The sequence below is a fragment of the Prionailurus bengalensis genome, chromosome B1 (assembly GCF_016509475.1).
Source record: "Prionailurus bengalensis isolate Pbe53 chromosome B1, Fcat_Pben_1.1_paternal_pri, whole genome shotgun sequence".
NCBI lineage: Eukaryota > Metazoa > Chordata > Mammalia > Carnivora > Felidae > Prionailurus > Prionailurus bengalensis.
The window spans coordinates 68,926,671-68,941,253 of record NC_057344.1 but is presented as its reverse complement, the minus strand read 5'-3'; the positions used below and the strand labels follow the sequence as shown (position 1 = coordinate 68,941,253).

Genomic DNA, 14,583 nt, shown 5'->3' with positions numbered 1-14,583 from the left:
TATATACACACATATATACACACATATATACATCTATATTATCATACCATTTTACTAGATATCTATATCTATATATATATCTAGTAAATATCTATAGATATAGATATATATATCTAGTAAAATGGTGTGTATATATATATATATGTATATAGTATAATGGTATGATTACAACTGTCCCTTTAGGAAATGGGTGAAAGTGTAAAAAATAATTTTCTCGTCTCAATATCACATCTTAGATCTTCCCTGGCTGTCCTGTGACTCTTCATCACATAGGTCTGTCTGTCTCTCTGTCTCTCTCTCTTTAGTTTTTATTCAAATTCCAGCTAGTTAACACATAGTGGAATGTTACTTTCAGGTGTGCAACTTAGTGATTCAACACTTCCATACAACACCTGGTGCTCATCACAAGTGCATTCCTTAATCCCAGTCACCTGTTTAACCACACCCCTCCCCATCTCTCATCTGGTAACCATTGTGTTTTCTACAGTTAAGCGTCTGTTTCTTGGTTTGCTTCTCTCTTTTTCTTCCCCTATGATCATTGGTTTTGTTTCTTAAATTCCATATATGCATGAAATCAAATGGTATTTGTCTTTTTCTGACTGACTTATTTAGCTCAGCATAATACATCAGTCTTGTTCAATCTTTGTTGAATGCAGCACTTATTTGACAGTGTTCTTCACTTTCCTTTTATTACTTGTCTCCACCTACTAGTTGTAAGATCCCTGAGAGAAGGGAGTTTATCCTTGCTGCTCCTATATCTAGAAAAAACACATTTCAGTAAATGTGTTTGACTGAATAAGTAAAGGAACTCTAATGTTTATTGTATCCAAATTCACATAGTACTATGAGGTTATTATCAGAGCCCTACCTAACTTCTCCTTAAGGAATTTAGAATTTCGTTGTAGAAGATTTTTCACAAATAGGTCTCACCGATTATATGAGTTAAGGTATTTATATGTATTAAGATAATGCATTTATATGGTTCAAACACAGAAGTTTATTTCTCGTTTGCATAAAATCTGAAGCAAGTACTCTTGATCACTTAGTGGATGGTTCCCTTCTAAGCAGTGATTCAAGGATCAAGTCCCCTCTGTTTTGTGGCTCAGTTACCTAACTTTCAAAACAAAGCTTCTGTTGTCTTCCAACAGAGACTTTTTTGATGCAAGGGGAAAGGATCATGACAGGTCTTATAGAATATTTTTGAAGTCAGGTGTGGAATGGCATACATCACTTGTGTTTGTCCATACTTCTAAGGCCTGAACTCAGTTATATGGGCACGTATGTAACTCTAAGGGAGGTTGGGAAATACAGTCCAGCATGTTTACCGGAAGGGAGGACACTGATAAATAGCTAGCCAGTCTCAGACATTTTATGGTATTGTGTGGTGTAGAGACCTTCATAGCTTTGCATTTGGATGTATGGTAGCTTTTACAGCTTTTACAAAGTGAATTACTTGTAGGTTAATGTTTTGAATTGTGTGTGAGGTTTTCTCCCCAAATCAACTGTTTATTTTTATTCAAAAAGAAGGCAGCTTAGGGTTCTCTATAGATCCCCTACAATTTTTTTTCTTGACTTTAAACACTCATTTCCCCAACTCCATACTCCCTTGAGCATTTTTACAGCTGGGATAACTAAGCAGAGTCCCTTTGGAGCTCATCAGAGTTGTTGTCTAATTGGTCACAGAAGTTGGTTTCTGGTATTACCAGCAACTTCTCTACCTCTCCAGAGGCTGCAACTTCCATAGCACCAGTCCCACTTGGTCCTGGAAAACAAGAGGCTGAGGACTCAAGTTTTAGCAACTGCAGGATATTATCGGTATTACCATATGGATAATCACAAATTTTGCTAAAAAGTGTATTGAGTTGGCTTTCACATTAGAAAAATCAAGCTATTCTTATATTAGTGTAAAGTTCTTTTAAGGTTTAAATAATGGGATTTAAATAATGTTTAATAATGTTTAAATAATGGAGTAGACAGGTGCAAAGATTGAGTTAGACTATGGCCCCAAATAGTAAATATCTATAGAGTCAGGGTACAAAGTGAAAAAGGGAGAGATTTTGGAGCCTATTACCTGGGATCTTTGGACAAGTCACTTGAGTTATTTGAGCTTCCATTTCTTTAGCAGCATCTGGGCTTTTTATAAGTATTAGAACAAATAGATGCCAAATACTGGGCTCCTTGCTCATTACATAGTACATATCCCCAAAATAATGGCGGTAATTGTTACTAACATGAAGAGAAAATGCACACACAAAGGTGTTGGGATTTAAATAGGTGGAATGCTACTCAGAAGATGATTTTTAAATTACCTGATTCGGTGCCAACAGCTGCCATGTATTTTACTGACAATTTCTTGGACTGAGTGATGTAGGCATTTTTTTTGGAATCCCTCAGAGAAATGTGTGCTTTTCAGATCAGTGGTTATTGATGATTGCAAATAAATTGAAAAGAAGAAGGGATTATATAGTGTATAGGGGAGTAGGGCCGGGGGTGGGGTGAGAATGGACTGGCTGTTGCTTAAACCGTCCTAAAACTGTGTTTCTTAATAGGCAATGGGACGTTTCATTTGCATGATAATTAATCAACTACCTCAGTATTTCTGTGGAAAATTGTATAGGCAGTTTGTTTTATTTTAGGACCCAGATAAACATTTTCATTTTGAAAAAATACAGCTGTCTTTCAGATGACAAACTTTCATCAGTTCTGATACTAATTACAGAACTGCTCTCACTCTGCCAGGTGTCTTCCTTTAAGATGATGAAATTAGGTGACTAACTTAAAACTAACTCTGTGTATATGTGTGCGTAATTTTTTTCTGATTATCACATGTTAGGGATATTATATATCAGTCAAACTTTAGTTTCTGCCAAAAATAACTTCCAGAAAAGGAGTTGCTCTCCTCACATACTTTACGAGGTTCTCTCATAATTTATTTTACCTTTAAAAAAAAAATTTTTTTTTAAGTACTCTTCCATAAGGAACATAATGCAGACATGACCTCAAACAGTGCTAGCTTGGAATGCTTATAAGTGTCACATGATGGAACTGGTATAAAGGAGTTAAAGCAGCTTTACACTTGACACAGATTTAATGATGGTTCCTGGATGTGTGATCTCAAGATTGCAAGTACTGGCTATTACCGTGATATTTTAAAGATTAGTTTATAAAGTAAACAGTAAATGATATTATAAAGAACCTATGAGACAAATGAAAAACCACCTTCACTAATCTGCAGCATCACATACAGATTCCAAAAAAGTAATGTATCTTAAACAATTTAGAAGGAATGGAAATTCTGTTAGGTTGTGGATGTAAAATTTTCATAAATTTGTTTTATGAAAGTGAGAACTTATTTTAAATTAGTATTTTTCTCTGTGATTTTAAAATGTGTACAAGACTATATTCATAAATTGATGTGAGCAGCCATTTGACCATTTCATCAGTATCCATGAGAGCTTTCAAGTCAGCTACTGAATTAATGAATGCATAAGTTGAATGCGTGTGTATGCTCTACAGCTAGACATCTGGAGCTGGACTCCTTCTCTATCACCTTTTCACCAAATGATCTTGCAAATCACTTACCTTTTCTGTGCCTTAGTTTCCTCTTATTTAAAATGGTCATAATAAAACCTACTTTATAAGATAGTTGTAACAATTAATGACCTAATATATCTGCAAGCGCTTAGATCCAGGCCTGGCATATGGGAACTGGTATACAGGTGTGTTCTTATTATTGCCTTCTCTTAAAAAAAAAAAAAAATGGGGCATAGCCTTACAATTTGGAAAATATGGTACCTAAATAAGATCATGCACTTCCTCATCATACTAAAGGATTCTACTTTTCTGTTTTGAAGTAAAGGTCACGTGGTTTCCTTCTGCTTAGTGCTTTCATTCAACATCTAGCAGAAAAGGCTTTCTAAAAGCATTTGCTTAAAAATCATCAGTTTACTAGTTTTTATTGTTTATTTTCTTCAACGGAGGGCCATAGTGTCCTATTTGTGTTCAAATAATCACTATTTTATAGGTGTAGGAATTAAATTGTAGGTAGATTGTAATTTGCCCACTTATAGCTAGTGAAGTTTATGATTCATTTATGTTACCAACCCTAGAAAAAAAATGAGAGTGGTCTTTCTGCCCTGGGGTGAGGGCTAGGTCACTACCATATTTCAGTAGCTAATTCTTTTTTTTTATTTTTTATAAAAAATTTTTTTTTCAACGTTTATTTATTTTTGGGACAGAGAGAGACAGAGCATGAACGGGGGAGAGGCAGAGAGAGAGGGAGACACAGAATTGGAAGCAGGCTCCAGGCTCCGAGCCATCAGCCCAGAGCCTGACGCGGGGCTCGAACTCACGGACCGCGAGATTGTGACCTGGCTGAAGTCGGACGCTTAACCGACTGCTCCACCCAGGCGCCCCTCAGTAGCTAATTGTAACACATGAAGGTTTATTTTTGGACAGAAAGCCATGTGAAATATTTATGTGTATAAACTTACCTTAGTAGCAACTTCTGTTTATTACAGCTCCCTCTGAAACATTATTTTAGTGTCAGATAGTAGCAATGAAGTTTTGAAATAAAGCATGACTAAACTTGTGTTTCCACCCCTCCCTCCCCGCCCCCCGCCCCCCGCCCCCCATGCAGTGGTGTTTCTGTTCAGACTGTCCCGTAGAGACCATGTGCTCAGGATGGCAAGGATAACTTACTGTGGTTAAGCCTTACCAGGTTGGCAGCATGTGTCTGGGTCAAATACATGGAGGCTTTTGCAGTCAAACATCATACACCCACAAAAGCACAAATTCCTCAAGATGTTATCACTTTGAGAGAAATTCTTAGCTATAAAAATTTGTTTATAAAAGTAATTGGACTATAAGCATATCATGTAATGAGGTTATTTACTTTATAAAATTTAGTACAGAATTCTAACCAGTGAGTTCTTCCATATGAACATACTTGGGAGAATATATATATATATATATGTATATATATATATAATAAGTAAACTATAATGGTAGTGTTAGGTATGACACTGTCAAAAATAAGTTAGTTTTTTTTTGTTTGTTTGTTTTCATTCAATTTGAAAAATATGTGACCTAAGGTGATGGAGAACCTTGACTGGAAAATGACAGAGGGAATGAAAAGGAAGAGAGAGGCATCAGTAAGGTAGATTCTATAGGTCACAATGATTATTTCATTTAGTCATTGTACTATGTTACATTCTTTTGATGGAAGAAACTAAGGTATACAGTAGTTAATTAATTTGTTCAAAGTTGCCTGACTTAGGAGGAGGTTGAATAGATGATTACTCCATATATGTCTGACATGAGGCTTATATCTTTTGAGCCTGACAGGAGGCTGGGAGAATGTTCTTACAAATTATTAATTTTTGTCAGGTTTCTCCAGTAGATACAAAGCAAATTTTTGTAGACCCATTCCTGTAAAACATAGTCATATCAACATTAAAACATGTCTCCATGTGTTTTAATGAGAAATATAATTAGATCTATCAGTTTATTAAATTATCTTATGACACTTTGGGGGAAACTCTCTTGCCTTTATGTTTATGAACAAAAGAAATTGTATATTGTGCAAACATCTTTCTCTTTGTGGAATACTGATGGATGATGTAATCAAGAATAAGTATTGAATCTAGTGTATCATAAGGCAGTATAAGGGAAGTAAAAATTACTTTTTTAAAAAAGTTTATTTACTTAGCACAAGTGAGTGAGCAAGCATGAGCAGGGAAGGGGCAGAGAGAGAGATAGGGAGAGAGAGAATCCCAAGCAGGCTCTGTGCTGTCAGCAGGGAGTCTGATGCAGGGCTCAATCTCATGAACTGTGAGATTATGACCTGAGCCAAACCCAAGAGTTGGACGCCTAGCTGGCTGAGCCATCCAGGCACTGCGCAAAAATTATTACTTTTTAATTAAAAAAAATTTTAATGTTCATTTAGTTTTGAGAGAGAGACAGAGCATAAGCAGGGGGGAGAGGCAGAGAGAGAAGGACACAGAATCCAGAGTGGGCTCCAGGCTGTAAGCTGTCAGCACAGAGCCTGACGTAAGGCTCAAACCCATGAACTGTGAGATAATGACCTGAGCTGAAGTCGGACGCTTAACTGACTGAGCCACCCAGGTGTCCCTGCAAAAATTATTTCTGATGAATAATATTCAGGAGTCCAAATGTTTCCCTTATCTGGAGTTCTTAAAGAAATATTATGATTGAGAGATGTAAAAGTCAAAACCATATTGTACAGTGGCCTTTAAAATAAACTATAAATAATATTCCTGCTTATTCAAGCTGTATGTAGAAACAGGTCAGAGAGTGTCAGGACTAGTAGTAACTGAAAAGATAAGTGGTAAAAGAAATACAGGATGTGTGTGTGTGTGTGTGTGTGTGTGTGTGTGTGTGTGTGTGTGTACATACATGTGTACAGACACAGCATAGGAATTGCTTTTAAAGCACAACTTGAATTCTAAAATGGATAAGGGAATAGTGTTTGTGGCTGGATGATTTTGACCACTAAAACCCTCTCAAGTAGTAGCTCAGTAACCCACTGGTATCTAGTCTTAGATTTCAGCTACAGGAATTCTGGAGCTGGAAAGGACCTGTTTCTTACACAGCATCTGCATGTGGTAATTATAGCTAACACACTTCTATAGTGATTTCTGTGTGCCAGACCCTAACCTAAATGCTTTGTGCCCAGCCATTCATTTACTCCTCACAACACAGGTTTCCAATAAGTGATGAATGAGTAGAAAATATAGGAGACTGTATTTTCATTAACATCTCTGATAAAACTAGTCAGTGTGTCCAGTTAGCACACCAACTCTTCCTTGCAGAGCTCGAAAACATGAGCATGAAGAATACTTACAAAACTTCAGTGATGTTAGGAGGAAAACAGTATTCATTTGGGTAAATTCTTAGTAATACATCTCAATGTAGAGTTAGTTTTTAGTGACTGAGTATATTTAATTTACCTTCAAAGTGTTACGCAAAGTAAACTGCCAGGGAAGATGGCACAGATCCCAACAATCACCCCAATCCTTGTGTAACGATTTCTTGAAATAAAGTGATTCTAAGGTTAGTTGGGAAATTTTTCAGTTATATAAATTTCAAATGTTGGTGGCAGTATTTTTTTGTTTTTAGTTTTTCATTCTTTTTTAACTATTGGATTTCTCAGCAAACCTAGGCTAATAATCATTATGAAATAGGAAACTCTTACATTTCCATTACTTGTCCAGTGATACACCCGGTCTTCCTGGTAGAGCTTGAAAACATGAACATAAAGAAGTCTTTAGTAGGGAGGAAAGGGAAGAAGGCAGCCATCTTAGCCTCTCCTACATTACAACCACTTCAACCATTTCAACAAAGTATTTACTTATTCGTGTCAGACCCTTAGGCACTCAAACTCATTGCATTTATGTTCAAGACAGTTCATTTATTAACTGGTAAAATTAGAATTAATTTTATCAATGCCAATCATTAGACTAATTAATAAATCAAAGGCTATCATCAAATGCCTGTTCATATATGAGACTTGTGTCTTTTGTATAGTACTTATTTACAGCTAATGGTTGTGACATCCCTGTTTCTCCCCAAAAGAGAAAACGAGTTACTTTGTAATTGATACCCAGATTTTATCAAACTATGATTTTGTTTATGCTCACTTTATTTATCTGATTTTAATATTACCCTGTGTTTCTTATGTAGTTAATAGTGTTTGAGATTAAACTATGATTCAGTCATTTTGCCTAACAGTAGTTTATTGCAGTTGTGACCCACAACTATTCCTATTTTTAGGAATATATGTTGCTTTGATTCAGGGAAAATTTGAGGGGTAATATATTCATATATCAAATATTAAAAATTTCAAATATAAAAATAATTTGAGGCTTCTTTAAATTTTAAATAAATTGTGAAATATATTGGTATTAAGATCAAAATGTATAAAATGCATTTATTTCCCCTTTAATTTAATTAATATCTAATATTATTCAGGTGATTGCTGTATATAGTCCCAACTTGAAAAATCTCTCTTATTTTATACAGTTTCTGTTATAAATGGTGGCTAGAGTCACAAGATAATTCACAGCCCCATTTTAATCTGAAATTTAATTAAAAATGACACTGATAATAATTTAAATAGGCACCGGGTCAAACCTAGAAAGGTTTGGAGTAAATGAATCTTGTCTTTGGCATGTCATACCCCTTTTTTTGGTGTATTTTACTCAGACTATGAGTTACTGCCTCCCTAGGGATTCTGTGCTACCCTTGTTGACCTCAGGTTTAAACGTGGCTCCGTGTAACAGTGTTTGTCCCCTGACTCCCAGCCCATATGGTTCATTTGCCTCTTAAAGACTCATTTCCCCCAGCCGTGGGCTCAGGTCTCTATTCTTTTAGGGTGTTGTGGCCAGCTGGGTCACGTCAGTGCAGTTCAGACTCTCTGTCTATGGGATCAACTTCCACATCTTCTCCCATTCTGTAACTGGCCGAGGTGTATTATCAGTGAAATTTAATCATGATACTATTCTCCCAATCTGTGGGAAAAAATTTAAAGCCTTCCTAAGTATGGCATCTGTTCTAATATAAAGAAATGTTCAGTTAATAGTAAATTGTGTATGCATTTACTCTGAGTTTAACATAACATTATTTCATGCTGTTCTGCAAAAAATACAGGTTGAGGGAGGGAGATAAAAGCCGTGTTTAAAAAAAAATATGTTTGATTCATTTTTCTATTATGGGTAACCCCTATTTCAATGACATTCTGGGTAGTAGAAGTTAGTTACGTTTAGAATTGGGAATGCCATATTCACCTCCATATTCCTTGGGCCTAATAGTATGACATAACACATACTCAATAAGTATTTATATATAGAATAGAATTGAATTCTTCAGAGTGAAAATATTTCTTTTTTGCTTTTTAAACAGTCTTTATGGTTCTTAGCCTAGCATAGCCATCTAATTCTGGTATCTGCTGTTGTCAGCTAGCATAGAGGAATAGATCGTGGTACATAGAGGCTGGATCCATGTGTGTTCTATTAGATGGAGAGCTCTGTAGCTCCTAATGCTTTCCATACAATGAATTCTCAGCAAAGATGACCAGGAGCTCATGGATACTGAAGAGAAGAGAGGCCTTTGAGGCTTGAATAAATAAGTGTCCAGTGAGTAAAAATTCATTAGTGATGTCTTCATTTGACATATTTAAGTTAATTTTAAAAATCACCCTATGTGGTACATGTCAACCTGAGTCACATCTGTAAAAGATAATCAATAGAAATCAGTTTACTGTTCTGTAATTATATGTATCAATTTATTATGCCTTTTAAAATCAGTGAGCCATTGAGTAATGTTTCCCCAGTTGCCTTCTGCAGTGAGTGACTGATATAATGGAACTGTAGCTGGGATGATGAAGAGTATTTATCCTGGTTTTGGGCACATTATTTTAATATGTGATATCACTTAGCAACATGCAAAATCATAGTCATTAGTACATCTCGGGAGATTTCTGTCCCCAAATTGTTCCTGTAGAAGTCCTGCAAATATTTCACTGTTCTACTTTGTGAATAAATATATATAAACTCTCAATTTAGAGTTACCCACCTATCTATTCCTTGTAGAGGAATTGTTATTCTCCTAAATTTTATCTAATATTTCACAGCATCTTCAATCATCAGGTTTTTAAATAACAACACTTAGTGAGATATGTCATGTTTGCAATGATCTCACCCATTTAAATACATCTCACTTCTCTGAGCTCCTCCAACATACATGTTTTTTTGTTCATTTATTTGCCATCTAATCTTATGCCTCCTAATACATTTATTTTTAAGCCTTTTTTTTTATATCTTGACCAAGTCAAAATATTCTGTACAGCCTGTATTTAATATTATTAAATATCATAACCTGTTTATTAAGTCAGATCTGAATGATAGTGGGATATAAGTACATTTTGCCTCTTTGTTTGGAACTTTGAGGTATTACAATTCCTTGGTTATTGCCATACAAATGAATCACCTCCCTTAGGAAACTTATTCTAATCTATGGAATGGCATCTTGTTTTTGGAAAGGGGAGAAGGGATGAGAATCAAAGGAGAGAAAGGAATGTTGCTAAGATAAACTCTTAAGTTGTATTTTAACATTCTTCATTTTTATTCAACAGCTAAATAGGATTAATATGTAGAAAGGAAAGAATGTCACGAATATTGCATGATGTCAGCATATATTTTGAAATGTCACGTGTATTACTGGCCAATCGTATAATAAGTGGGATATTATAAATAGTACCCCTTTTTAATTCAAAAGAACTGATAATAACTTACAAGAGTGTAAGATTCTTAAGGGCAGTGTTTTCTTAGTGTCTCATTCTTAGCACATAGGAGGAGGAAAAAGGCTCGGCAAATGTCTGTTGAATGGGCAAATGTATGGATGTTTTCTTTCTCAATACCTTTTCTCTGTTATATGGGAGAGTGAGGGAAGCACTTGAGGGATGCTTAGTGAATCTGTTCAACAGAAGCTATTTCATTTAGGGTTTAAACTGAACAGGTAGAAAATTGGTATTTATGTGTATGTGTGTAGATTGGTAAATGTTGTCCATAGCTTTCTCAACTCTAAGTTCTTTGAAGGCATCCTATTCTGTTTTTTCATAGAGCCTAGCACAGTTATTTATATAGGAAAACATTTTGTCAATTCTAAGATGCTGTTTTTTTTTTTTTACTTGTAAGTATTATTTAGGCATATAAGAACCTCAAATCTGTTTTCTTGTTTAAGCTATTTCTTGCTACAAAGTTGTGTTTATAGTGGCTACCAAATAGTAGTAGATTAATTTGCTCAATAGTATATAATTTGAAAGTTGTCATCGAATTAAATGCTCATCCAAGTTAATCTTAACTGCCAAATCTACCTCTTTAAGCATTGAATTTAGTATTAGGGTTCATTGAATGTCCGTAAACTTTAAAAACGTATTTTGTGATTTTTGATAAGTAGGGACAATATTTAATAATTTGTGAACTTGAAAAATGAAGGATCTTCCCTAGTACTTTGGGTAAATGGTGTGGAGTAGTGTTTAATAAAATGTTTCAATGTCTTCTTAAGAGTTCTTGATTCAAATTGTAATCCTGTTTCTCCTGCTCCTTCCATAGCTTCCTGCAGATTTCACAAAACTACACCTTACTGATAGTCTCCACCCACAGGTGACGCACGTTTCTTCTAGCCATTCAGGATGTAGTATCACTAGTGATTCTGGAAGCAGCAGTCTTTCTGATATTTATCAGGTAAGAAGGTCTTTTTCTTATCATTTGTTTCATTTTTATGTATTCCAAGGAGTTTTATGATTCTTAATTGATAGGATCTATAAAGTAAATATATGTGTGTTATATTATATGTACTTTTAGGTACATATGTTAATGTTAATGTTCGTGCTTCACAGAGACATATAGTATGTCTGGGGAAATAGAACTACTGTCTAACTGTATTTGCCTCTGCTATTACCAGTTATCAGTATTTTAAATGGAGTGGTTACTACTCTGGACTTCAAATATTTTATAAATTTGACTATAGACATATTAGGTTTAGGACTCTTTCTTGACTAAAACTCTGGGGGAAAACTGCAGAATTATACTACATAGTAAGTTTTTCTTATTAAAGTCTTCAGTATGATGAGGAAGAGATTATTATTATTGGATCATTAGATTCTTTTTGTTGCATTTTTAAATTATGTATAGGTTTAGTTATGTGTTTAAAATAAATTCTTATGATACTGATGGATAGAAAAGAAACCAGAACCATGGAATTCCAAAGGTGTTTTAAAAGCAAAATAATTTAAAAAAAAAAATTTTTTTTTTCAACATTTATTTATTTTTGGGACAGAGAGAGACAGAGCATGAACGGGGGAGGGGCAGAGAGAGAGGGAGACACAGAATCGGAAACAGGCTCCAGGCTCTGAGCCATCAGCCCAGAGCCTGACGCGGGGCTCGAACTCACGGACCGCGAGATCGTGACCTGGCTGAAGTTGGACGCTTAACCGACTGCGCCACCCAGGCACCCCGAAAGCAAAATAATTTTAATTGTTGAGGAATAGTTCATTGGCTTAGAATATGCAAATTTTGGAAAAGTGGCTGAAATATGCAAAAAAAAAAAAGTGCCCATCTGTGGGGAGATCTTTAAATACATACTACTAATATGGACTTTTGGATGGTTTCAAACAACAACATAGTACTCAGTTTACAAAGTATAATTCTTGACTTCATAGGAATTGTGATATGAGATGACCATAGAGGTACCTTTCTTCAGAAACATTATAGTGTTTCAAGATCATTGAAATATTCAGGCAGTGCTAAGTTTCTATTAAAAAAAAAAAATACTAACAATAATTAAACAATTAGAATACTATCAGGGTAAAACATATTTAAGTTCTAAATTTAGTAGATCTTAGAAAATTAATTTTATTTCAAGGAAGTAATAGGTACACACTTTTCTATAATTCAAGGGTATTGTAGAGAGCTTACTAATAATAGCCACAAATGCAATTATTTGCAGATTCTTGGCTGAATAAGAATTTATTATTTTGCAATAAGAAATATTATCTGGCTCTTTAAGATAATTTTGATACAATATCAAATGCAAAGATAGATACTTTGCATTAAGTGTTAACTTATAATAAAATTTTTAGGAAGGAATCACATTTTCAGATGTTAGAGGAGGAGAAGGTGCTAGATATGGGTAAATTTGCTCTCCTTCCTCCACCTGCCAGTACTACCAATTTTTAGAAGTTGATTTTTTTTTGAACGTTTACTCAAGTATCCCTTATTCTAAGACAATGAATGGTATTCCTAAAAGCTGTGCTTTGTAGTAACTGGAATATCATGATGGAGCCCCTGTCTTCTAAACTGTGGGGTGATTATACTCGTTAAAGATCTGCAGTGGAAACACAGCTTGAGGTGGTAGCAGTTACCATTGCTGTCAACTCTATACAAACCTAAGTGGAACTCCTAGAAGGCAAATTTATAATAAGAATGAAGTAAGTGGTTCATAGAATTTATTGAGGCATATTCTGACTGGAATTCTGGCTTTACGTGTTTAAACCTTGAGTAGGCTAGGATAAGTTCATGAGGAAATTCTTGACGGTACAGAATCTGAGAATCCAAACTGTGGGCTAGAACTCCAAATTGCTCTGACATGGTCTGGCTGCAGTCTGACTTTATCTGGGGGTATAGATGAAATAGAGGGTCTCTGTGTACTTTGATTGATTTTAGTTGAGTTTCAAGGCTATCCACTTCAAATTTGATGGCAGACATGTAGCCTGTTAAGTTTATATTCTTGAAAAGGAAGAATCCAAAGGTGTACCTAAGGTTTTGTTATTAGCTATATTAAACTTAACATTTATCTTTTTTTTTAAATTTTTTTAACGTTTTATTTATTTTTGAGACAGAGAGAGACAGAGCATGAACAGGGGAGGGGCAGAGAGAGGGGGAGACAGAGAATGGAAGCAGGCTCCAGGCTCTGAGCCATCAGCCCAGAGCCCGACACGGGGCTTGAACTCACGGACCGCAAGATCGTGACCTGAGCTGAAGTCAGACACTCAACCGACTGAGCCACCCAGGCACCCCTAAACTTAACATTTAATAGAGATCCCCAATTGACCATTTCCATTATCTTTAAATCAGAAATTCTTAAGGTGGAAAAGAAATCTGACAGATGCACTTGGTTCAGTGACCAGTCTTATATTTGAGTCCTCTTCTGCTTTTCTGTCAGTGAAGCAAACAGTTTATTCTGGAACATTTCCAGGGATGGACAACTCTCTCCCATGGCAGTCCATTTAATCTCTGTATAATTCTGACTTAGGAGAAGTTTCTCCTAAGTCAGAAAGTTGTCATGTTGAAGTGAGTATAAATGTTTACAGGATGGACACAGGTTGAAATTGAATGCTGTATGCCAGAGAGAAAAAGGTAGAATAATTTTTCTAACAGGATAGGAGGAGAGGAATTCAAAAGCAAAGTGAATAACTAGCTTTAAGAAGAGAAGCCTTCCTCTGTTTCTACAGGTACATATTATTGTGGTGGGTTTGGATTGGGGAGTTTGAGAGGGCATTTCTCTGATGACTTCAGTTTTTCCCTCTAAAGAAGTTGAGTTCATTTGTTGAGAGTGGGAGAGTTAGCTGGTCGAGAGTTTTAAGGAGAGAGAAGTTTTGAAATAGATGCTTCAGAGAGTAGGAGAGCAAATTGACTAGAGTAATGGAAGCTCAGTTGAGAGGGTGCCCTCAAATACAGAGTGACTTCCCTCTGCCCTATTAAGTATTTTTTTTTTCTACAGCAAGCACAAAGAAAGCAGAGATTTGGCTGCACCCAGGCCTGGAGTTTTGTTAAATGAGTGTATCACAAAGACGGATGGAGCAACATGCCAACCTCTTTTAACTGCTGAGCTTTGTTTTTGCATGCCTTCTGCCTGGAATGTTTTCTCCTAGCTTGATCCTTTTTCTGCTTCGTTTTCAAGTACCATCTTCTCAGAGAGTTCTTTGCTTATTACTGTCTGAAAAGTAGGTCTTGCATTTTGGTTCCTTTCCTGGCTATTCCTTTTATTTAGACTTTTTCCCCC

The 14,583-nt window shown here is 35.5% G+C and overlaps 1 protein-coding gene across 14 annotated transcripts in view; it reads left to right on the top strand.

Annotated features, from left to right (window-relative positions):
• The window catches only part of RAPGEF2 (Rap guanine nucleotide exchange factor 2), a 247,548-nt gene that overhangs the window by 183,973 nt on the left and 48,992 nt on the right, over positions 1 to 14,583 (top strand). For all 14 annotated transcript variants that reach the window (XM_043566367.1, XM_043566399.1, XM_043566348.1 and 11 more), the window contains one exon: positions 11,133 to 11,264. In XM_043566367.1, coding sequence (XP_043422302.1) covers positions 11,133 to 11,264 — 132 coding nt within the window. The remainder of the gene's footprint in view (positions 1 to 11,132; positions 11,265 to 14,583) is intronic.